The sequence below is a fragment of the Anser brachyrhynchus genome, assembly GCF_964034855.1.
Source record: "Anser brachyrhynchus genome assembly, chromosome: 1".
In the NCBI taxonomy this organism is placed as follows: Eukaryota; Metazoa; Chordata; class Aves; order Anseriformes; family Anatidae; genus Anser; species Anser brachyrhynchus.
In genome coordinates, this window is record NC_137694.1 from 119,780,047 (window position 1) to 119,804,474 (window position 24,428).

The 24,428-nt window shown below is 38.1% G+C and overlaps 1 protein-coding gene across 15 annotated transcripts in view; it reads right to left on the bottom strand.

The window, feature by feature from the left end:
• The window catches only part of KDM6A (lysine demethylase 6A), a 154,810-nt gene that overhangs the window by 92,442 nt on the left and 37,940 nt on the right, over positions 1–24,428 (bottom strand). For all 15 annotated transcript variants that reach the window (XM_080575065.1, XM_080575064.1, XM_080575060.1 and 12 more), the window contains exon 4: positions 16,651–16,700. In XM_080575065.1, coding sequence (XP_080431191.1) covers positions 16,651–16,700 — 50 coding nt within the window. The remainder of the gene's footprint in view (positions 1–16,650; positions 16,701–24,428) is intronic.

Sequence of the window (24,428 nt, forward strand, 5' to 3'; positions counted from 1 at the left end):
ACCCCTATACATCATGCATGTTGATTCATCCTCCTTCCTGTCTCCTCTGCAAATAGTTCTCGGATACGCTTTTATCATTTATCTGAAATTTCATTCTGCTGTTCTCTGTTTGAGAGGAGGATGATTAGATTCTAGCAAAATGTCAAGATGAACTATACTTACCTTTTATATAATAGCATGCTTTCCAGTATAGTCTTCTATATTACTCTTTATTAAATAGAATGTTTTATTTAGCCTCTAACTTTTTCCTCATACTCTTTACTTCTTCTGATACTCAGATCAGCTTCTTGAACATCATCAGTGATGTATACATGAGTTAGTGTATATAAATAGTTTTAAATACTCCTTCCATTTAAAAATTTCAGCATACAGCATGAAATTCCACCTGCTATCGTAATTCTCTGTAACCAAAGCTTTTGTTTTGGTACTTCTGAAATTCCAGCACTCAATATCTAAAATTTACTTTCTATTTTGGAATACTGATATTCACTTCCACTTCAAAGTCATAAAAAATGTTTAATACCAGTCCCAAACTCCTCCATAAGACACTGTCTGATGTACGTCAATTAGAGTTAATCAAGATCAAAGGATATTTTCCCCCTTAGAGACACAATAGACAACAATTTTCTATTCCTTCAGAGAACATGGAGGACTGCTTAAATTTATATTCTGTATGCCACTTTTCATCTTTTTTTTGAAAAAGTGATTCCTCTCCAACATACGCTGCATCTGCTGACCTTCTAACTTAAAGTAACATCCTCAAGAAAGACTTAATTTATGTTATTTACACGTTCTCTTAAGGTCCGATTATGTACTACAATGGAATTTCCATAAACAAAATCATTCTCTAATTGCAGGTATTGAAAATAAAGTAAATTAGTACCCACAGAAAGACAAAGATACTTCTATTGTATGAAGAGAATGATGTGGACAGCTTCATTAATCTATGCAATCAAGGTTTGTGGTTAGTAGATCTCAACATGGACAGGCATAAATATCCAATCTGGAAGTTATCAATGCACTTTAAAGACTGTACATTTCTTAACCAAGGAAGAAACCTCTCTCAAATATACAGGAAAATGAATACTACAGCGTGAAGATTATGTGAATTAATTAAGGGTTTAGTACTGGTCTGCTAGGAAGAACACCCACCATCAATGCTGTACTGATGTTATAGTGATTTACAAGAAGGGCACCAGAGAAGACCCAGGAAGCCAGCAACCTGTTAGTCCAACCTCAGTACCTGGAAAGGTTATAGAGAAGATTATCCCAGATGCCACTGAAAGGCATTTAAAGAACAAAGCTATTATCAGGAATAGCCAACATGGGCTCATGAAGGGGAAGTCCTGCCTCAGTAATTTGAACTCCTCCTAAAATAAGCTCACCCACATAGTGGACGAAGGGAAGTTGGTGGACATGATCTTCCCAAATTTTAGTAAGGCCTTTATACAATCCCTCACAGCACCCTTCCAGACAAATTGTCCAGCTGTGAGTTGAACAGGTTCATGCTATGTTGGGTGATGAACCTGCCCAGGGGAGGGTCCGAGCAAACACAAGGAAAAACGTCTTTACTGTGAGGGTGGTCAAACACTGGAACAGGCTTCCTAGAGAGATGGCTGACGCCCCGTTCCTGTCACTCCGCAAGAGACATTTGGACAATGCCCTCAGTAACGTGCTTTAACTTTTAGTTAGGCCTGAAGTGCTCAGGCAGCTGGATTAGATGATCTCTGAAGGCCCCTTCCAACTGAACTGTCCTATTCTATCAAATAAACTTAACTCCTTGGAGACAGACAAAGGGCACTGGAAGGTTTGTTCTCACAGACAGTAAATACCACAGACAGGGACCCTAAACAAGTCTTTTCCAGATCAGTTTTTGCCATGAAGAAAGGAAGAATTAGAGCTCATTTTCTGGAATGTCTAGCTTGTGTTTGATGCCTTATGGACACTTTTAAGACAAGAAGTCTTGTGGAACATGTTATTTTTAACATGCTCTCAGCATTATATTTGATCCTTTTCTTAAACAAAAACATCCACAGAAATTCTGCTTTAGGAAGTCCATGCCATATTTTGTTGCTTAACATGGTAATTAAATACCTTATTCTGCATCAGTGGGTAGATAGATTGCACTTCTCAACTTCTCTTATGATTTCACAGAATGCTAGCTATACCACTCAATCATTTTTAAACCTGTTAGTGCCTTCACTAAGATTGGCCTCCAATAAATAGATTTATCATGTCTAAAATTCAGATCCCGTTCAGTAAAGCAAAGGGCATCCTCAGCCTAACAAACTGTTTCAGCGTCCCTTGTCCACCCAAGCCCTTTCAATTAGAAAACTCTGCCTGTGTGACATGCATGGGGTGAAGGGAATAAGGTAGAAAGTCCTAACTGACTGACTTACATTTAAATGAAGTGGGAGTTACTACACCCAGAATTTTGTTTAACTTCTCTTTAGGAGTTTGTTAGTATTTTGTGTAACTCAACTCCATTCAGAGTTCTGTGCCTTAGATTCTTGTACATGGTCGCTCACCATTCCTAAACATGAAGCCTACCAACCTGACTCAGAAGTACCATGCTTTTAGGTTTGATAGCCCAGTCTAGCGAATTGCTGCTCATCTCTCACTTGACCGACACAGCACAGAGACAGGAGATTTTGTTCAACTTAGGACAAAGTAATCCTTTGTCAACATGGCAGATCATATTCTTCCCAATAATTACAACATTGTCAGCTACTTTAACTGATAGATGAGTTACCATGAGGAGTGCGCTTCAAGACAGTGCTCCAATACCTCAGTGATTCACTGTGTTCCAGCCAAAGAACAAGGGAAAGTCATATCCCTGGCACCTTCCCCCTGAGCCTGACTGAAACAAAAATATCTCAAGATACATCTCCTAGTTTGTAGGTACATGATGTAAGACTGAAGGAAAAAAACAAACAACCCTAGAATCCCAGGAAAAGATAAAATGAACGTTTAGACAGGTTAGTGGACAGGGAACATGGAAAGATGTCACGTGAATTTGAAGTTGCATGTCTATGTCAAATACCACAACTATCAAAAGCATTGAACAATAGCATTTAAAAAATCCAAAACATCAACTGTGTTTCTTTAGAGACATTTTTATTTTGCATTATTTTTCTAAGGCTGCTCTTGATACTCATTCTCAGTTCAGAACTATTTGTCATCCAGGCTTATCTTGATCTCAGAAATTACATTCAGCATCTGTTTTGCTTCAGTCTTCTCTTTACACAAAGCCCAGCTCAGAGATATTCTCCAGCAAGAAGTACCTGTATGTCCTCTTTCTATAAAATCCAGTGTTATAGCTATCATGATCCAGGAAGAGACTCCTAAGGAATGCTTTTGACATCAATGCACAAGGAAGAAACTTTAGAAAGAAAAAGGCTGACATTTCTCTGAAATATATATTGTCTGAAAATAGTGAAATGGAAGTGCCTTCAAAAGGAGCTTTTCTTCCAAGCTTATTCACAAGCTTCAGACAGACAGAGGGCTCTGTTTGCCTAAATTTTGAGATCAGAAACAGAACTGAGACAGAGTTATAATGCTCCATTATGAACTAGATGGATGATTTCATTTATGTTATTATATTTTTATGTATTTCTGAGAAAGGACGGGATAAAGTGTGCTGAAATTTTTGTATAGCTCCACAGAGTAATTCTGTTCTAAACACCATCCAGTGATTGCATTTCACCAGAAACTCATCCTTGCTCTCCAAAATGTGAAGAGTATGTCACCAAATGGAAACCTAACTCTAAGTAGGTGATCTTGTGGGGAGAGGGGGCGGCTTTCAAAAAAAAAAATATCCAGCAGTAACATTTAACTTTTAAAATGTTGCTGAGTTACTGCTAAGAGTAACTTCATTCATTTTCTATTATTATTTTAAGCCTTCCCTTCCCAAGAATACCCTCCCAACCTCCAGTGATTTGTGGTTCAGAGGTTTCTAAAGCCAGACAAAATGTCTTCATATTTAATTGCTCTTAATGGATTTTTCTTCCCTGAATTTGTCCAGCTGCTTTTTGAAATCATTAAAACGCTGAAAGTCGGCAGCATTCCGCAAAACTGATGAAACTTTCTATAAAACCAGCGATATGAGAACTTCTAGAAGATGCAGTAATAATGTATTTCCTGCAGCAGATCAGTTGTAAACAGAACAGAAAACATCACCATCAGCACCAGTCCTGTTTGAAGAGATTCCCCTTTTGTTGCAACTACCATAGAATTCCTTCCCTTAGTTCTAATGAAAATAGTAATTGGAAATGATGATAAGTTTACGTTCCTCTTTCTTTTCCAAAAATAAAGATCAAGTTAACTGCAAAAATGACTGCCCCGTCCCCCCCCCTTTTTGTTTTGTGCAGACAATGGACAGACAAGACCAAAAAAACCACTTTACTGGATGCTGTTTGATCCATCTCACCTTCTCCACTGTTTACCAGGATAGGAACCAAGTTTTTCAGCTTGCTTAGTTTCAAAGAGTTCACAAATTTCCGATTACATCATTAAGATAGTTGGCAACGGATCTGTTTCTGATCGCAAGAACCAGAGCCCAACAGATAAATTTATGAAACAGATCCCAATTCCACTGTCTGGGAGGGGAGGAGAAGAAAAGAAAACAGCCAACACAAACCTCAGATCCTCTAAAAAACACGTTCCGCAGTATCGGTGTAGCAATTATGTCTGTTAATACAGTTTTACCGCTGACCATGAGAATTCAGAAAGAAGCAGCTAGAATAATTCCCTACGCGACAGGCCTACACAGAAAGAAAAAACACTAACTAAAAATCTACCAAGAAGGAAAGACTGAATGAAGGAACCAGGGACATTTATTTTGGCTGGTACTACCAGATAAAATTTAACTGAGGAACCTTCTAGTCTTGCAGCAAAAAGACAGGGCTGGGGAAGAAGAAAACAGAGTGAAAGATCCCTAACTGACAGCTATTTCTCCCATACCAGGGATGTTCGACCTCTCAATCTTACTCCTCTGGCAAATGAGATGAAAAAAATAACACAGTGACCAATCTGTTGTACAAAACGATACCGCACAGAGACTTAGGAATTAAAGGTAAATCATTTGAATACAGCAGCCCAGAAATGTGGTGTGGGTGACAGCCTGTTTTCCCAGGTTCTTCTGAATACCAACAAACCCCTATCTGCTTACTACAACTTTGCAAGCTTCATTAAGAACAGATGATCAAGTTTTCTAGATAGCTGCAGACATTCTCAGCATACAGTTTAAAATATTTTTGCTTGAAAATATCTAGACTCGAAGGTCTTGTTTTCCTTTCTGTTACTATGTTCTAGCATTTGAATCTCCATGAACTTTTCAATACCTGGCCCTCCCTTCAAGGAGAGCACTCAGAAGATTTCAGCATTGATCCCACTTGAGACACTCCATGAAGGCAATCAGACACGAAAGAGCAATTCTTGCTGAACCTTCATGCAAGTAAACACCAGAGGCAGAACTGATTTCTATTTCTTCTCTAAATATTAATCCTTGTAAAGCTGCTTCCCAAAGCAGAGCATGGTTGCAATCAAGCACAATTCTAAAACCATTTCAGATGACCTGCCTTTTCTTCAAAGGATGGGCTTATTAGCCTCACCTAAGCTACCCACAGGCTCTTTAAGGAAGAGACCCCAAGCTCTGCGTCTCCCCATCCTCCCACCTGTTACCTTCTCCATCTATTTGCACTAGATTCCCCTGTACTTCCATCACTCCTCCCTCACCCCCAAAGAAGAGAGAATACTGGGTCTGTATCCCTGGGAAAAGGAGGAAACCAAGGGGCAGAAGTGTCACCAAGGTAATGTTGCATCCAATGCAGCAGAACACTTCCAGTAGCTGTATAAGAAAAATCAGAACTGAAATGTAAGTCCTGGAGAGAGCAAATTAAGAAACAACAAATTTGTAAAATAAAACAGCTGTTTTTAAAACTAAGGAAATATTTCATCTCTTGGAGAAAAATGAATAAAATTTTTAAAGGTTAATTTCCAAAGAAAACAAATGCTATTCATTACCGAGACATTTTATCTACTTAGAGCTTATGATCAAACATGAATCTACAAAACACAAATAAGAAGTGTGGCATGTTTTGTTTTTACCTTTTCTACACAACTTAAAAGCAATCACATGGAAAATGAAGGAATTGTACCATTTCTGTGGTTTCTGCAAGCGACAGGATACTTTTGAAATGGCAAGCATCACAGCCATTGTCAATACAGTTAACAGTCAAATAATTTCCTCGCCTACGGAAGATTTGTCCTCCATTCAAGTCAGAACTGTTCTACTCTGCTAAATATGCCTCTCTCCAAGCAATCTAAATTGATGAGTTTCTTCACTGCCACACTACAGTATGTCTTGTATTTTAGCATCCTACATTCTCATCACAAGGACTGGAGAAAGGAAGCACGCTATTATTCTAACTATCAGTAGATGAAGGATGACAGGTTTTTTATGCACAAAAGAAAGTTCTGTGATAGGAAAATTCAACATATGCATGAAAAGCTTTACTGAGAGGACTTTTCCATCAACCCTGATGGTACTTACATCCTTTCCACCCAGAATATTTGCACTTCTAGACACGGATCACACATACAGAGGGATAACTAACTGCATTTCTAATGAATTTCCATAGTGAAGCATCAACATTAGAAAAATGTTATGAATATCATTTGGAAACAGATACCATGTCGGGGGTAGGAGGAGCAGGGTTTACTCTGAGATACCATTTTGTCTTCTCCCTCCCCTGACTCAAGCAAAGTTTCTCACTCCTCTTTCAGCATTAACATTCTAAGAAAGTTACAGACTTGCTGGAGTTGCATCAGTTCTCATAAATCCATTGATTAAAAGCTATGAGTTACTTAATAAATGAATAGATTAAAAGGTATGAGTTACTTAATAAATGAATACGCACTGCAAAAATTCAGAACTTCAGATTTTGAATGAATTTATTTTATTATTTTGTGCAACTGCAAAATATTTCAAAGGAAGAACAACATACATGCTCCATGAAAGGACCAATATTTGTTGTGATCCAAACAGGTAAATGGTTTGTATGTGCAAAGGAGGATTCCTTGGTATCAAATGACAGGACAATTTATCAGATTTATCTGGAGGTCAAAAGCAACATGTCAAAATTTATTAGTTAAGTCGGCTGATCTCATTCTTTTTCAGATTTTACACCTACTCTTGATTCCTTTCAAGCAGAGGCAACATGCGTGCTTGTCATTTCCGTTACATAAACCAGTTAATATGCATGTTAATTATCAGGGCCTTGTACAATTTTACGTTACACAAAATTGGACATGCTGCATTATTTGTCTGCATTAACAGCGAAAAAACAGTGTCCACTTCTTTCTCTGGCATGGGACTATCTGAGAATTTGATGTTTTTGCTGGCAGAGGGACAGAATTTCACACAAAAACACACTAAGACGTAGAAAAAACGCCCCCCAAAGAGGTAACTCTTCAGATGCATTACCACTTAAGAAGTATCTAGATAAATGTATCATCTTTTCTAAAATAGTGATCAGTTGTGCTTTAGTCTCTAATTAGCAGAGGGAAATGCAACACATTTTCTCTTTAATCTTTCTAGGTGTCATTCATTTAACAACACATTTTATGAAAAAATACATATACTTCTCTCAAAGCTGCTTTACAAGAGATAACATTTATTTTTAGCATCCAATATTAAAAGATTTTTTTCCTGAAACCCAAATACACTTATTCATTGGCTCTATTTTCTGTTTATTTTATAGATGACAATATGTTATTGGTAATAAAACCATCATTACCTTTCCAGCATTCCAGAGATTCTCCTTATTCATCATTTTCTCTGAAATATTTCAGAAGCATACACATAATTCTTTCTACCCTTAAGACACAGAACTCTAGTTAGCCTTCATAAACTCAGTTCACATTTAAGAATCCCAGTTTAAAATCTTTGAGCCATCAAAGTAAATGATTACACCCACAGGATGCTGAAATAACCTGATTTACAGTGTCGCCAAAGATATCTAGTATTTTGAATGTCTAGTATTTTGACACAAGACAGAGATTATATGGTGCACAGTTTATAAATGTAGTCGTTCAATTCAGCACACCTCATACCATAATTTCTCTTAGATCTTTTAACTACTTTTTCAGCTTTTCAAGTATCTTCTTGCATTCCCCTTCTAGCCATCTTGACGTACTGAAGGGACAAGTTCATAATCTAAATGTAATAACAAACCTTTGGACAAAAAGGTAATGCTGGCTGCATATTTATTTTGTAAGCATCTTAAGACCAAAGTGAAAAGTTTTCACTAACAGAATTCTTCACTCTTCCCCACTGCACCCTAAACCATTCAGCATAATGGAACATATGTCCTCACCTATTTTTCATCAGTAGACAGGGACAATCACTTCCCTAGCCCTGCTGGCCACACTGCTTCTTATACAGGCCAGGATGCTGTTGGCCTTCTTGGCCACCTGAGCACACTGCTGGCTCATATTCAGCTGCCTATCAACCAGTACTCCCAGGTCCTTCTCGGCCAGGCAGCTTTCCAACCACTCATCTCCCAGCCTGTAGCGCTGCTTGGGGTTGTTACGCCCCAGGTGCAGGACCCGGCACTTGGCCTTGTTGAACTTCATGCAGTTGGCCTCAGCCCATCGCTCCAGCCTATCCAGATCCTCCTGCAGAGCCTTCCTGCCCTCGAGCAGATCGACACACGCACCTAACTTGGTGTCATCTGCAAACTTACTGAGGGTGCACTCGATCCCCTCATCCAGGTCATCGATAAAGATATTAAAGAGGACCGGCCCCAGCACTGAGCCCTGGGGGACTCCACTAGTGACCGGCCTCCAATTGGATTTAACTCCATTCATCATGACTCTTTGGACCTGGCTACCCAGCCAGTTTCTAACCCAACGAAGTGTATGCCAGTCACAGCATCCTGGCCTGTATAAGAAGCAGTGTGGCCAGCAGGTCTAGGGAAGTGATTGTGCCCCTGTACTCGGCTCTGGTGAGGCCGCACCTTGAGTACTGTGTTCAGTTTTGGGCCCCTCGCTACAGGAAGAACATGGAGGTGCTCGAGAGAGTCCAGAGAATGGCAACGAAGCTGGTGAGGGGTCTGGAGAACAAGTCTTACGAGGAGCGGCTGAGGGAGCTGGGCTTGTTCAGCCTGGAGAAGAGGAGGCTCAGGGGCAACCTTATCGCACTCCACAGGTACCTTAAAGGAGGCTGTAGAGAGGTGGGGGTTGGTCTATTCTACGTGCCTGGTGACAGGATGAGGGGGAATGGGCTAAAGTTGCGACAGGGGAGGTTTAGGTTGGATGTTAGGAAGAACTTTACTGAAAGGGTTGTTAGGCATTGGAATGGGCTGCCTAGGGAAGTGGTTGAGTCACCATCCCTGGAGGCCTTTAAAAGACGTCTAGATGTTGAGCTTAGCGATATGGTTTAGTGGAGGACATTTAGTGTTAGGACAGAGGTTGGACTAGGTGATCTTGGAGGTCTCTTCCAACCTAGATGATTCTGTGATTAGTAAAATACTTTTCCACTTGTTAGATACTTCTTTCCTTGTTTCCTGTAAAGCCCCTTTCTCGTGACAGAAATTTCCCGTCAACAGCTGCAGAAACACGCACATAATTAAAAATCTTCATCATTTCATTCATGAAAGAGGTGTTTGTCATCTTAACTCATTCATCCCCTTGCCACGTTCTTTCCAGCAAGTTCAGCCCAGAGAGTTAATTTTTACTAGCTGAAGTCCCACTAAGTTAATTTCTGCCACTCTCGAGTTAATGAATTTTTATTTTTCTACTTATCTAGCTTGCCCAGTCATTGCCAGTGCTTCACACACTACACTGCTTGCCTTGCTCAAAATAACAGACATCCTGGTCCTTTGATGGGAAGTGATATACAGTGCTCCCCTTTACCTGAACAGTTATTGCCCTCCTTGGATTTGTTTTTTTTTTTTTTAATCCCTCCCACTGCACATGGTGAATTTATGACACAGGGCTTGCTGCTGGGGAGAAAGCTAGCAAAAATCTCATTTCAGACCTCCCACAATCCCCTCCTGTATTCTTCTATATATACTTTCCTCCGTTCTCCACATATGCTTGTACCCTTAGTATGTTTTTACTTTTCTCATTTTCTTTGTATTCAAATTCTCATCAAGGCTACAACTTTCATTCTCCCACTCTCCACAATTCTTCCTCTAGCCACACTTTCCTCTTTCTCATGTTATTTGCTTAGTTGTGCTCCAAGTCTAGCTTTTTTTTTTTTTTTTCTTCTCCCCTCCTCAGGACACCCCCCCCCCCTTATTTTTAAATGAGCCTAATAGCTTACCACCCTGTATTATCATGTTGTATCAGACTCACGCTGTATTTCCAGACTACTTTGCTCTCCACAAAGTAGTCTCCTGAAAATACCTATGCTTTCTTTTTATCTCCATGATGATGACCTGTCTTTGGTCATCACTGAATTCCCTGTATTGCACTGATGACACTTATGTTTTCAGAAAGAAGTACAGAAAACATTTGAAGATGTAGATCATATATAAGATGTTAATAGCATCTCCCTTTTCAATGGCTTCTAGAGTTGTTTTATTATCTTTATTAATTTTGGTTATTTTTCACTTGCTGATTCTCTATTTTCTCTGGAATTTCTATTTTTATTTTAAAACGTATTCTGAATTGCAGGTTTTTCACCTTATCCATCTCTGTCAAGTAACCTTGTCTTTCCGCTCTTTCTGTAATGCCCCTAAGTTCAGTAATTTCCCCTTCACTGAGGATTTTTGAAACTTGCTTTCCTGATTAAGTCTTCTTCTAAGTGTTTCTTTGATTACATCTCCTCTGATCAAAGGGGCTGTTTCTGTTTTTCTGCTTCTCCTGTACATGTCTTGCGTTGCTACAGGGCAATCATTTATATTAAAGGCTTTGTGTGTCATTTTAAAGTTTTGTTCTCTTGGGACTCTTATGGGGAAGCTTGTTAAGACCATTCTCCTTACATGGGATACCCATTCAATTGAAAAAAAATCACTTTGTGGAGAAAAAAACGAAAAAAACTAAGGGCATAAAAAACAGCATTCACAGATCATATTACTACTGCCTTCTCCAACTTCAGTTTCAGAAATCTGCCTGCTCCAGCAATTCCTGTTGATCCTATACCACTGTACTGTTTCAACTAAACTAAGCATTTATAGCCAATTAAAAAAAAATAATGGAAGTTTTGATGAATTCTACCTTAAAATGGTGCTTGGTATTTTGAGGTTACTGTAGAAAATAAAACAGTTGTGAGTCAATGAAATGGAAAATTGCTCTGTCTTATAACAGACTCTCTAAGGTGCAAAATGTTCTCTTATTTGTTGTTATCAGTACGTCTAGTAATTGCTTTTTGTCCAACTATTATAAAGGGGGAAATGGACTTACAGTCTGGAGAAAAAGAGATAGCAAAACATCCAAAATTAAAGCATGAAAGTATTTTCAATTGTTTTCCCATTTTACAGCATTAAGAAAACATACCAAAAAGACATTTGGCCTATCAAAAGGGAAAACATATAGAGATGAAAAGAAGTCATATAGCAATATTTAAGACAAGCAGCAGGTCCAATTTAAAAACAAACATGTATGGTCTTACTTTTAGTTCTTTAGGGGAAAAAAGCCTTGCTACTAATTAAAAGTGTTTTAGCCATAAGGTTGATAAAACACCCTTTGTAACATTTCTACATAGGTTTAATTATAAAACAGCACTGTAAAAAATTAACTGGTACTAAATTACACTGTAGGGCTACATATCAAAGACCATTGTAAAATTGCTTTCTGCAACAAGCCAACGACTCAGCAGACTAAGATCAGATCCTTCTTCCATGACAAGCACACACAGTTACACAAAGCCTCATTTTCCCGGGTTTTCTAAACAAAATTTTAGTGCTTTATTTTTGAACCTCTGCATTGTTTTAGATTCTCCTCAGTTTTCTAAGGGCTGAAAAAGTAAAGAGGGAATTGGTATTTGCAAACATATTGCCAAAATCAGGTTTCTAACAATCATTTATTTTAAGAGATAAACATCAAGAAGGCCATGCACACAGGATGGCAACCTGAGGCAAACTTTCAAATTCAGACTGGAGTCCTAATATCCAGCAAACACCGGCAGGGCGTACCTGATGGTACTTTACAGAACAAGGCTGACTGATACCTGATCTTGCCACAAAACAACTATGGGACTTATTTTCCTCCCTTCGGTTTCACGGCAGGGTTTGGACCTGATGATCTTTAAAGGTCCCATCCAACCCAAACCATTCTGTGATTCCACGATCATCCTTTGTGATGAATTCACACACTCAGAATCACGTCTGACAGCAGTGCCGTTGTCGTACTTCTCGCAACTTGTCCACAATCCCTTGGATTTGATTAGAATCCTGTCCAAAAAGACAGATATACATTTCCCAGCTAGAGATAGCAGTAATAGACGGCTTATGGGAACACTGCAGAGAAGCAGCACGCAGGAGCTTCCTGCAGATAAGATCCTATTTGTCAGGAACGTTGTCTGCCCACACTCTGGCAGCCTGCAGCTACCTGTGGAGCTCAACCTAATAGGTACCTGCACCAAAAAAATCCATTTATTCACAATCTGTGTTGTAACGATGACAGGTACACAATTTCTAACTAACAATACGTGAACACACACCTACCTGCAGAAGGCCATGTAAACGTACTTTAAACACGATTATCAAACCAAAAGAGGGCTGCAGTAACAGCACCATGTCAAAGCAGAGGAGATCTCAGGGAAGTACAGGACAGCCAGGTTCTTCTACAAACCCCTCCCTGGAATCATCCAGTGAGCACTGAAACCTTTCCCAGCCCCGCATCTGTTTGGGGTTTCTTTCTATGAAGGTTTCCTCTGCCTCGAGCAACAAGGGCAATGCAACAGATGCACATATTTTTTGTACTTACATGGTCGCTCTATCACGTACTGAAATTTGTGTTAGGATAGCCCTACCAGTACCCAGATGCTGTATAGAAGAGTTCAGTATGATCGACTACATTATAATACAACCACATGAGATGACTAAAATAACTTTTTCCAGGTGCCAGATTTCTGCCATGACATTTGGATAAAATCAGGAATATCTTGCTCCTTGCTGAGCCTCTAATCCTTCCTCCTCAGAATATGTCAAAACTGATAACCATGGCAGACACTTACACTTGATATCTTTTTTTTTTCTCAGCAGCATCAAAATCTACAAACTGGAGTTCTAGTTGTCTCCCTCTCCTGAACTGCCCTTCCTATCTGTTCATCCCCCACAGTCCTCCTCACCTCCCCCAAAAATTTTGACATGGGAGTTTTAAAAAGAAATCCGAATGAAGTACATTGCACAGAAGGCACATTTATTTTAGCATAGACAAGTAAGAAGAAACACTGAAAAACAGTACTTGAAGAGCTCTATTAAGTTATCTCAGCTTTTATCCAAGTTGAGATATTTACCTCGCCAGATTTCAAGTCAAATACTTTTTTTTTTTTAATGCAGAGTTAAGACACCACAGTGTCTGTGCAGAACAAAAACTGCAAAAACTCAGTAATTTTGCAGGACATTTTACACTGATCTGTGGGTGCCCAAAGAGATCACTGATAAAAGTGGTCTGTTAAGGAGTACGTGGCATAATGCAACCCAGCTTTTTCAAAACTCTGCATTCAGACACCACTTCTTCAAAATGTCTTAGCAGAAAGGAGGGAATATTGATCTGATAAATGGCAAAATACAGCACCATCCCAGTCTTTCAGCCCTTCACTTCTGCAACTATGACATGTATTCAGAATATATTTTCTGAAGTGTTTTTTTTTCTTAGTTTGTTCCATAGGATCAACAAACCGCTTCCCAAATTAACAACAAAACAGCCCACACTCTGAGTTCTGAAAAGACAGAAAAACACCTGGTAAAAAAAAAAATCAGAGCATTAGAAAATCTATGAAAAATGTCTTTTTTCTTCTTGAAAGAAAAAACGGATAGATTGCAGAATGAATCCATATAATGAACAATCCATCAAAAGAACACTTACCAACCTGATGCAACAGTGAAAACCCAAAGTAGCAAAGTCTAAAAACACTACGTAAGGAGGCCAAAGTACACCCAAAGCAAGCTAAAATCTCTCACAACCTTTCCAGAAGTTTTCTACCTATGAAGCAAAGATACAGGTCACTTACTTCTACCATAGCAACGTGCAATGCAATACACTAAATAAATTCAGATATTCAAATAGCTGCAGAACATAAGACTGTCCCTGTGTGGTTTCAAACCTGACTTATATAATAACATTCATGTGATTCAGCAATCTCCATGCATTTCTCAGTTCTTTCACACAGCTCTCCTCAGAGCTCACAAACACCACCTTTTCTTCACACCCTTCTCTCTCCTCTTTTCTTTACCATCAGAAATTCCAACAGCTTAATTGACAACACCTAACCTTGGAAGAATTGAGCTAAAAAAAACTAATAGAGAATCTTAAAAAATAAAAAATGCAGCAAACCAAGGAAATGAAAGTGGGGTTTTTTTTTTGTATGTTTTAAGCATTTGCATATCTCCGTAAAAGTTAATTAAAAAGTCTATAAAAAGAACATATCATAGAGTGATCAAAAATACACTTATTCTTACAGGTACAAGATATTAATTAAGGACAACAAGAAACAAGAAATCCTCTCGGTGCAAAGGGGATGGAGGTGGGAAGAGGGGAAACACCTTCCTCCAGGTCCAACCCAGGCAGATTCCCACTGCTCACTCCAGACTAGCTTCATCACCCATCAACAAATATGGTTAGCCTGTGGTTTTTAGCACTTTCAACAAAAAAAGTTTTAGCTGAAGAATGATTTTAGTCTCTTTAAGGCTCTTTTTCATGCAGATAAAAACCAAGAAAATCTCCAAAATAATTCTGATAAAGTAAAAATGAAAAACTACCAAATTTAGGACTACACATCAGTAAAGAAACTTAGCAAGATCAAAAAACATAGTATCCTTTCTGCTTGAGGTCAACTTGAGGAAAAATGATGGTGCTGTCTTTTTGTAGAAGTAAAAATACTCTTTTGTCAAATCCAGACAATGCTCGCATGCTTGCAACCGGAATTGTTTGAGATTATCTCAGCATGGTCAAACTCTTGGGCCACAAACAAGTACCTTAGAGTATTAGCACACTGAATACAAACAGAAATTGCTGCTTTCAACAAGTCAAGCGCAGATCACACATTTTACTACCATCCTTGCTCTTGAAATGGAACTGCAAAACAATCGATGTTTGTATTTCTTTTACTTGCAGATGTTATGAGCCATATGAAAGCACTCCATGCTTATAAAATATATACATTCACATACCTCGCCCTGCACACGTATGTTAGGAAAATAATTTACTAATCATCTATCACTTCCCTTAATAGCAAGCCATTAGAATAGAAGGCAGACAAAATAATTCAAGACACAAAATATTCTGAAATGCTTAACATGGGAAGAGTACAAACAATAGAAACAATTACAATAGACATTTAATTAGTTGATAGATTCCAACATTCATTTACAACAATCTTTAACTCTCCCAGAGCATGTAAGAAGAAGAGATGAATACTAATTTTGTTGTACTTGTTTAAAACACAACAGTTATTTCTGAAAATAAACTACTTTGACTCCAAAATACGCCGGTCCAAAAATGGATCTTGACCAATTTCTACTGGAGTGGGGGAATCACAAGACAACATGAACAATTTCTCTAGGATCCTCTGACTGGACCCCTCTTCCATACGCACGGAAATACATTTACTCTGGCTCGCTCTTCTACCCGATATTTACCCTGCCTTTCTCTTCCCACCCTCCCAGAAGGGAAAGGATGTCAAAGGACTTTTCAGAAAATACTTAGTCCCTATAAAAATGTAAAGAACATTGAAAATGTTGTTTTCCTGAAGGTGACATATACACTGTATTCATGTTTTTCCAGAGTGAACCCTCCTTATTTGAAATATGTACTTAAGAACACTTCAGGAAAATATCTGCTGAAGACCACACAGCTCTGTGTTATGTGCTCTCTTGCACTTGTGACTCAATGACGAGCTGCAAATTATTTCATGTGACAAGACAGCAATGTTACCTATTTTCCACAGTATCACTAAGAAATTTTTAAATTTTATCCATTTAAAGTCCTCATATCTTTACATGGACTTAGAGACATATCTATACTAGCAGGTTTTTCTCCCCATCTTACCTAAAAACGTTCTCTTTAAGACACTGAAAGGGACATTTATGAAAATAACACACAACCTGAAAACATTTTTCCTACTCTAAGTCCAACATCTGCACAGCAGCTTTCAAGTGGTTAAGATACTCTCAACATTCATATGCAAACAGATATTGGATACATAAGAAAAAATGAAGTAATGGGTAATAAAAAGAAAACCTAAAATGTGTCAAGTTAACTAATCTGTCATTTCAGCAAATGGTGTGAAGATTTATTTCCACTTAGATTTATAATGAATTGTACACATAGATGAACATTTCCATTAAGACCCAATTAATATGCCAAAAAGTAATTGCAGGTAGATATTCCAAACATACTAAAACTAATCTGTTTAAGAAATTCAATCATCTACAAGAGTATGTTTAAGAAAAAGAAAAAAAAGCAGCATATACAGACCTTCCAGTAGTCAGATTGTAAACTGTAGTACCTCTGGTATGCAGATAATGCTGTAGAAAAGAAAAATAAGCATTGAATTTGTTTTGTTGCCTTTTTTTTTTTAAGAAAAAGATAGAAAACCTTAAGAGTCAGAATACACAACATTAAAATGATAAATGGTTTAATAAAAGTAACATTGCCACAGTAAGTACCCTGTTGTGGGTAATGCATTCCTTGAGATTATAATTTTGTTTTATGAGACGTCAACCCCAAAGTGTATTTATTATTAATCATACAAATGTAAATCAAGCAATATTTTAAAGAATCCTGTAACAAAAGGAATCATTTGAAATTTTGGGATTTTCTTCCTGGACAAAGCTGCTTTAAGATTTAAAAATTTAATCATGTAGCTCATTTACCATGCTCCCTGATGTCCTGTAATTTCTAAAGAACTGGTACAGAGGGACATACAAAGAAAATCAATTTCACATGCCCTTTCATTCAGTAGCTGGAGAAACAACAGCAAATAATAATTTAAAAAAAGCTTACATTTTATTCAACATCTACTAAGACTGAGACTAAGCTGAAAACCAGCTCTAGAACAGCTCTGTTTTGTAGAATACTAGTACTACTTAAAAATGCACTTCTCAGATCACCATTCCTGCCTTCTTCTTTCTGACTAAAAATTCCTGTTGATACATCTTGCCCTTTGGCTAACAGGCATATGGCAACATCAGACTAGAATGCAAACAGGCCTTATGTTCTTATACGAACGCTGCACTAGGCACCATCAAAAATGGTCTACTTTAAATAATGATTCACTGCAGTTACAGTTTCATTTTTCAACTGTTTGCTTCGTAAGATTTGAGAATGGTTTCTACGTTGCATGCATTTTCCAAACAACAAGACAACAACCTCTGCTTTGAAAAAATTACAATCTCTAAAGGGATTAAGACAGCAAGAACTGTATGTACTTTGTGCAGGTTCATTTCCTGAAGGTATCATGGATGAACTATGTCGTGAAATTTTATCATCCTTCAATGCCTGTCCTGCAAGCTCATGTCTGTAAGTTAAAAGTATAAAGGCTTAAGCAAAGTAAGAACAAAATATATTTAATGACAAGACACACAGAGGATACACCCAGACCTCCTTCATCTCCTTTAGTTACATTCTGTACCCTAGTGATCTTCAATCTTTCTTTATTACTGTATCCCTAGATATTTTTGATTGCATTTACAAAATTCTGCCTGTGGGTAGAAACAAGCAGGCTAATAAACATGCTGATCGTTAAGGGTTATCCATACACCATCCCATTTGGAGCAGGAGTATGTTCGCCATTTTACCGTTTTTAACAAAATCCTCCAATATAAAGCAAATACTGTTTTCTTCTGGTATGTTTTTCCTTCCTGCTCAGCTTACTACCAAAACTCTGGAACCTTACAGCTCTCTTGCTGATCTTCTTGAGTGCTTATCGGTATAGTTGCTCAAATCCATTGATTTGGGTTACATAAAGAACAGAAATGGCTTGTTCTTTCTAACTAGCTTGGAGCTTTTCTGCCTATAACATCTCCCAGCAGGATACTCCCATGTGTTTTCCGCAGGGGACCAAACACCCCCAGCGGTGCTGCTCCTGCCCTCCTCACGCTCCGCGTAGCTCCACTCAGGATAGCACGGGTATGAATCTCAGCAACCTGCACCCACCTCTGCACTCGTCCGTCTTTGGTCACCCACTGCACTGCCACTGTTTTTACACACCTAGATGGTACGTGCTGAACCATGCCTATACTGCGCCTCTCACTGCTGCAGCTCCCTGAAAAGCCAGCTTCTAGTTCCGGTGCTCTAAACTGGGATTCATTTGGATGCCCAGGGTAGGAAAAAATTAGGAGAATATTCATCGTTGTTACGTTATCGACATGCCAAGAGTATACATGCTTACATGCAACTTAACTAAATAAAACCGTTTAAAAATCTACACCATCAGGCTAAGCCTTTCAGAACTTAAGAATACAACTCCCTCCCTGAATCAGTACAAACTGAAGTATAGGACCACAGTCCAAACATAAGTTCAGGAACGTTAAGAGTAAGCATATTTCAGTCGCATTCTGTAACTAAGCTGGGTACTATATGTTCATAATAACAGAAAACCACCTCCTTCCCGATTCACCTTTTCCTGGGTATCATTAATAACTTTATGATAGAAAAGTTTAACTAGCTTTTGAACATGGGGATGACTTTGCCTTCCCAAACAGGAAAACAAGCACAAACATAAAAACACTTTTGTAATGCACCACACCTACATGAAAGGCAAAAAAAATGTCTTAATTTAAGCAGCAACTACCCAAATTTTAAAGGTTAAAGCATATTTCAAATACTTAAGTCAACAGCACCATACGATGCAAGACTTAGGAAAACGAGAAATTCTTACAATCCAGTATTTTTTAAAAGTAACTATTGTAGTCAATTATACAGGGAATATGGATAAAACAAAGGGTTGAAAAGAACATCAGATACAATGCTAAAGACTTATACTGGCAAAATAAAAGGGAGAACCTTTTCAGTGAGGGTGTTAAAATATACATGAGCACTTGCACAGGCATACCCTTTAAACAAGAAAGCTGTAACACGCGTTTCCCTATAGAGTTATGGCACTGCTGATAAGTTCATAAACATCAACAGTTTAAAAAAAAAATACAACAAAGAAACAACAGAAGACTGAAGGAAAAAAAAAAAAAAGCCTTACTGACAAACAACAACCAAACCTACTCTTTATGCAAGTACAGCAAAAAGGTGTACAGCTCCAGTTTTATTCTTGCTCCTAACTCTGGACAGTCAGAGGATGCACAGCCCTGATCCCCAGCCAGAGGCAACAGAACAGAGCTAAGCAGCACTGAAAAATGGGAGAGGTCATACGAAGGTATGCACTGTGTTCAGACCTGACTGACAAAGCATGCACTTATCAGTGGAAGAGAGAAATTAGGAGGTGCAGGACGCTAGGTTCCACTAACGCTACTGCTTTAAAGCAACTTGCCCAGAGAAGTACTAGCAACTCCATTTACCACGGGGAAAAAAAACAGATTAAAAGAGGTTTTGCTCCATTATATTCTACTAGTTATCCTTAGAGTCCTGACGTTTGTAAATCAAGTTCTTTTCAACCTCTTGCACTCTTCAATAAAATCCAGCAGCTTTTCACAGTAACAATTGAAATCACTGAAATTAGTTCCAGCCTCATGCCACAACTAAAAGCGAGTACTCAAAAATCACAGCCTGATGAAGCACATTTCACATACACACAGTAAAAAGGTAAGACCTTCATTCTAAGAAAGGTCATATTACTCTTACGGAGGAAGAAGTAACACATTACATTCCTCCTCTGGAGTGTCTGAAGTGCCCAATCCTACTTCTGGGTTCAGCAACCTGTTCCAGGGATCCATCCTTAAAGCTGGGACAGAGGAGGGTCAGGCTGGGTGTTAGGGAAAGGGTCTGCACCCAGAGGGTGGTCGGGCACTGGGACAGGCTCCCCAGGGCAGTGGTCATGGCACCAAACCTGCCAGAGTTCAAGAAGCATTTGGAGAGCATTCTCAGACATCGGGTTTAATTTTGGGGTGTTCCTGCATGGACCCAGGAGTCGTACATGATGATCCGTGTGGGTCCCTTCCAACTCAGGATATTCTGTGATTCTTCCCTCTGTTTCTCACTTCATAGGTCTTTCTGAACCATGACATCCTGGTTGCTGGTCAAATCTCCAATTACAGTCCTTTCCTTCAAGGGTAACAGCATTCTACTGCTATCAGCCACTGCACTTAACTTCTTGAAGATGAAACGCTAAAATTCTCAGTGTTGTGCTGAAAATGCTGTCAACAGCAAATCACAGAGGGATCCATTAGACCTGCAGTATCCCTTTCCTTCTTAAAAAAGCTAGGTAACTAGAAACTGTTGTTCGTGCACAATTTCAGTATTTAACAAGTGCTCAACTTCCAGATAGTTACCTGTGAACGTTTATTTCAGCCCTGTTCACAACTACATTAACATCTGCTCCACAAGAACACAAGCTTTGCTGCAAAAATTAATGGACAGAAAAACTGGGAAAAAAAAGGGGATTCAACAGTTTTTGTTTGTTGTTGTTTTCTGTTTTTTTTCCCAGAACCCACACGAAAGGTCCCTAATCAAGCATACTGCTAACAAAAATCTTGCATATAAAAACATGCTAGAAACCAAATTATGAAAGGAAAATTTCTGAAAAGCCACATAGCCTACTGGTTTTAAAACAGTAAAACATGAACTTGAACCTCACCATACTTTCTGCTCCCTGAGTGAGTCACTGGTGAGCAGATATGCACATTGAGTCTATGGCTTAGACTCAAAAGAGCAAACAGAACTCAAACAGAACACTTAAACCTAAGAAGTGTGCTACAGAACTACAAGCAACTTCTCCCCTAAATGAAGTTTTTAACTACAGGAAGTGAGTGCAAACCTCTCATACTACAAAACTTACTCTAGAATAAGAAAAAGGGGAAAAAATTGAATCTGCTAAGCAAAATAAATAAATAAATCCCCTTCTGAAACCTGACCTATGCTTCATCAGTGCTATGATTCTAATCATAGAATAATGCACGCTGGTTTATTAGAGATCCAAAAGATACTAATTTATTAGTATTATTACAGTATTTATTCGTATCATTAGTAACATTATATTTCATATTAGTAGCATTTAAAAAAAAAAAAACATTAAAGGGTGCACTGTCATTTGATCTCTTAGTTTTCATCCAGCACTGGTGATTCCCAGGTAAAATGATTTTTGACAGGAAAAAAAATATATATATTCTGTGAATCACTGTTCCATTTCAACATTAGTGTCAACTCATGTTTTTTAAATTAAAGCAAATTACCATTTTTCAGTTAAAATGTCCTTTTTATTTACATAAGCCCATAATCTAAAGGCTTCCCAGGAAAAAATTAAAAATTCTCATTTAAAACACACATATAATAAGACAAATCAGATCTTTAAATACTAGAGATCTCTAAATAAAACTGGCTTTGCAAGTAGTAAGATTTTCACAAATAATGTGAACATTATGAATACTAGGAATATAGAGAAAAGGTTGAAAGGAATCCAAATTTACTGGAACAGAGAAGTTAAATTAAGCATCTAAGAACTGCCACATGCCACTTACAACGAGTCTTAAAAATCCATTAAAACTAATCTAGGGCTACAGAATACCAAAATGAAATGAACACTTTGAAATCACTCTTAAGCACAGCAGAATTCAGCAGACAATCTTCTGATTAGGAACTTATTATTAAGCTTTTCAAATCCAAAAGTTCACCACTGATATTCTTAAACCTATGGAACTGCTGGAGTTTAAACATATAGAAACTTCTTTTTTCAGCATGCAAAACCCTTGTTCGTTCTTCATTCTCAACTCCATTCATAGCATCACCTTGTCAACCACAGAAAATTCTCTTAGAAACACAAAACTGAGAAATCATATTCAGACATCTAAAACAATACCAACAAGTGTCTCAGTAATTCCTACAAAAGTGGTTCCTGGCAGCCTACCTCCGTCCTTTTGCCCCATATTTCATTACTTACCAAATCAACTCAAGCTAGCACTCCATAATCTGTCTTTCCTGCCTCTGCCACTGAGTGCAGTGCCGGCCTTCCCTGACTCCTACAGCTACCCTCCACTGGTTCCCTCTTACTAAAATGCTTTTACAGCCACCCAGAACCACCCATTTGCAGCATCTACAGATACACATGGACAGAACGATACAGCCTTTTCTTATTTTCTCCCAAAGACTTTATTTCTTCTCTTACTATAACTAAGGTCAATGGACATCTCACCATCGTGACAGGGATGATACCGTTTCCTGATTTGTTCCTGTTTAATTCCTTGATTTCACACAGAGAAAACAAAATACATTTTACACAATTGCCACATATGTGGTTTCAGAATTTATTTTCTTTAAATCTACTTAATTGCATAAGAAAATGGTAAAACTTCACAAATTACATAATTGCATCAGTGAAGCAAGGTAAAAATGGGGATCAAGATCTGCCTGAATGACATCCTTCTACTTGTCTTCTAGCACACCCAATCACAAGTCACAGTCATAAATGAACATCTTTTATTGCCTACTCTGATGATACCTGAAAATTTAAGAGGCCTTTGAAAGTGATGCAAACATGGAACACTGAGTATTTTGGTGCCAAAGTAAGGTTAAAGTGAACTAGATACTGACACCATCTAGTGGCACCTTCCAAGACTAAATGTGACCACCATATATTTTTGGCTTGCTAAACTTCAAAAAGTTACGGGCAAGCTTGAAGTTGATGACATACACCTGAGAACCTGAACAACTCAAAGCTCCGTATTCTTCTGTGAAAAATGGTCCTTTTCTTAAATACATTTGTATTGTTGTTAATTTTAAACAAGCAAAGAACAATTCCTAGTGCTTATCTGGTGTGAAAATGAATGGTAACAGAAAATTAGCTGAAGAACAGACCAAGGGAAGCAAAGATAAGGTACATATATTGCTTTAAATCTGACAACCCGTTCAGGAAAAATAAATGTTCATTAAACACCTGGGAGACATTTGCAGGTTATGGAAACAGCTGATTACATCGTGCAAGGATTTCTCCACAATAGTGCTTTAACCTAACAACGTGCACACCGCTGGGCCACAGAATTAAGAACATCAAAAGTTGAGGAAATTCCAAGGTTGAGTCAATGATTTAGAAAAAAAAAAAGGTGTGGAAGTTAGAGCAGCAAAACATAGCTAAGGTCTTTTGTTCTAAGGCCTCAGGGAAGAGGAGGTTCTCAGTTTCCTCCAGAGATTTGTGCTTAAAGTACCAAAAAGATGTGATCAAAGAAGCCTAAAGCATGTCTTCCTTTTTAACACAGAATGAACGTGAACACACAAAGGCAACTCAATCATACATTTACAAAAGAAAAAATATCAGAAAGTCCTCTCAGTAATGTTATTAACAAATACACATCCCTATCTGGAAATATAATGCAGTGGCACACTGGTGGGAAGCCCAATATCCCATGATCTTACTCAACTATCCGCACAGAAGACTAACTAAATGTGCAAGACAAACAAGTTACTTATGACAAAGAGTTTGCTATTACATAGATCTTTTAGATAATGAACTAATTCCAGTTCAGCACATATTTACTGTAAAAAAGATCTTTAAAAATTGAGAATGTCAGTGGAGGAACACAATAGAACCACATGTAGCTCAAAATCCTTCAAAGAGCTTATTCCACAAAATGGCTTTTAACAAATAAGCATTCACTTAAAACGCTGCCCAAAATGAAAAATTTCAGTCAAAAACATGAAAACATGGTCCAGTTATATTCTTTAGTAAGAAACTTCTACTACTACTAATAAAAAAAACACAGGGACAAAACAGAAACAAAAATTTATTTATAAAGAGCACTGTTGTCTTGTAAGCTTAGGAGAATATTCTTACTACTTTCTACAGGAATTTCATGTGACAGTTTAAATTGCCTGAAATTCAACAACACCATCCTGAAGATGATATAAACAGCTCTAAATAGAAGCAACGCAATTTCAGGCAATTATTAACAATTACAAGCAACAAAAGAAAAAACATCGCAAATATAATCTCACTTATTTGAAACACAGCCACCTCTTCCTCTGCTCGTTCAGATGCTCGCATACTTAAACTCCATTGCAGTTCTTCCAGGACTCATCGGTAAAAGCCAGCCCAGCAGCGAGGCAGCAGCAATCTGCACAATCCTATCTATGCTGGGAACTTCTCCCTCACATTT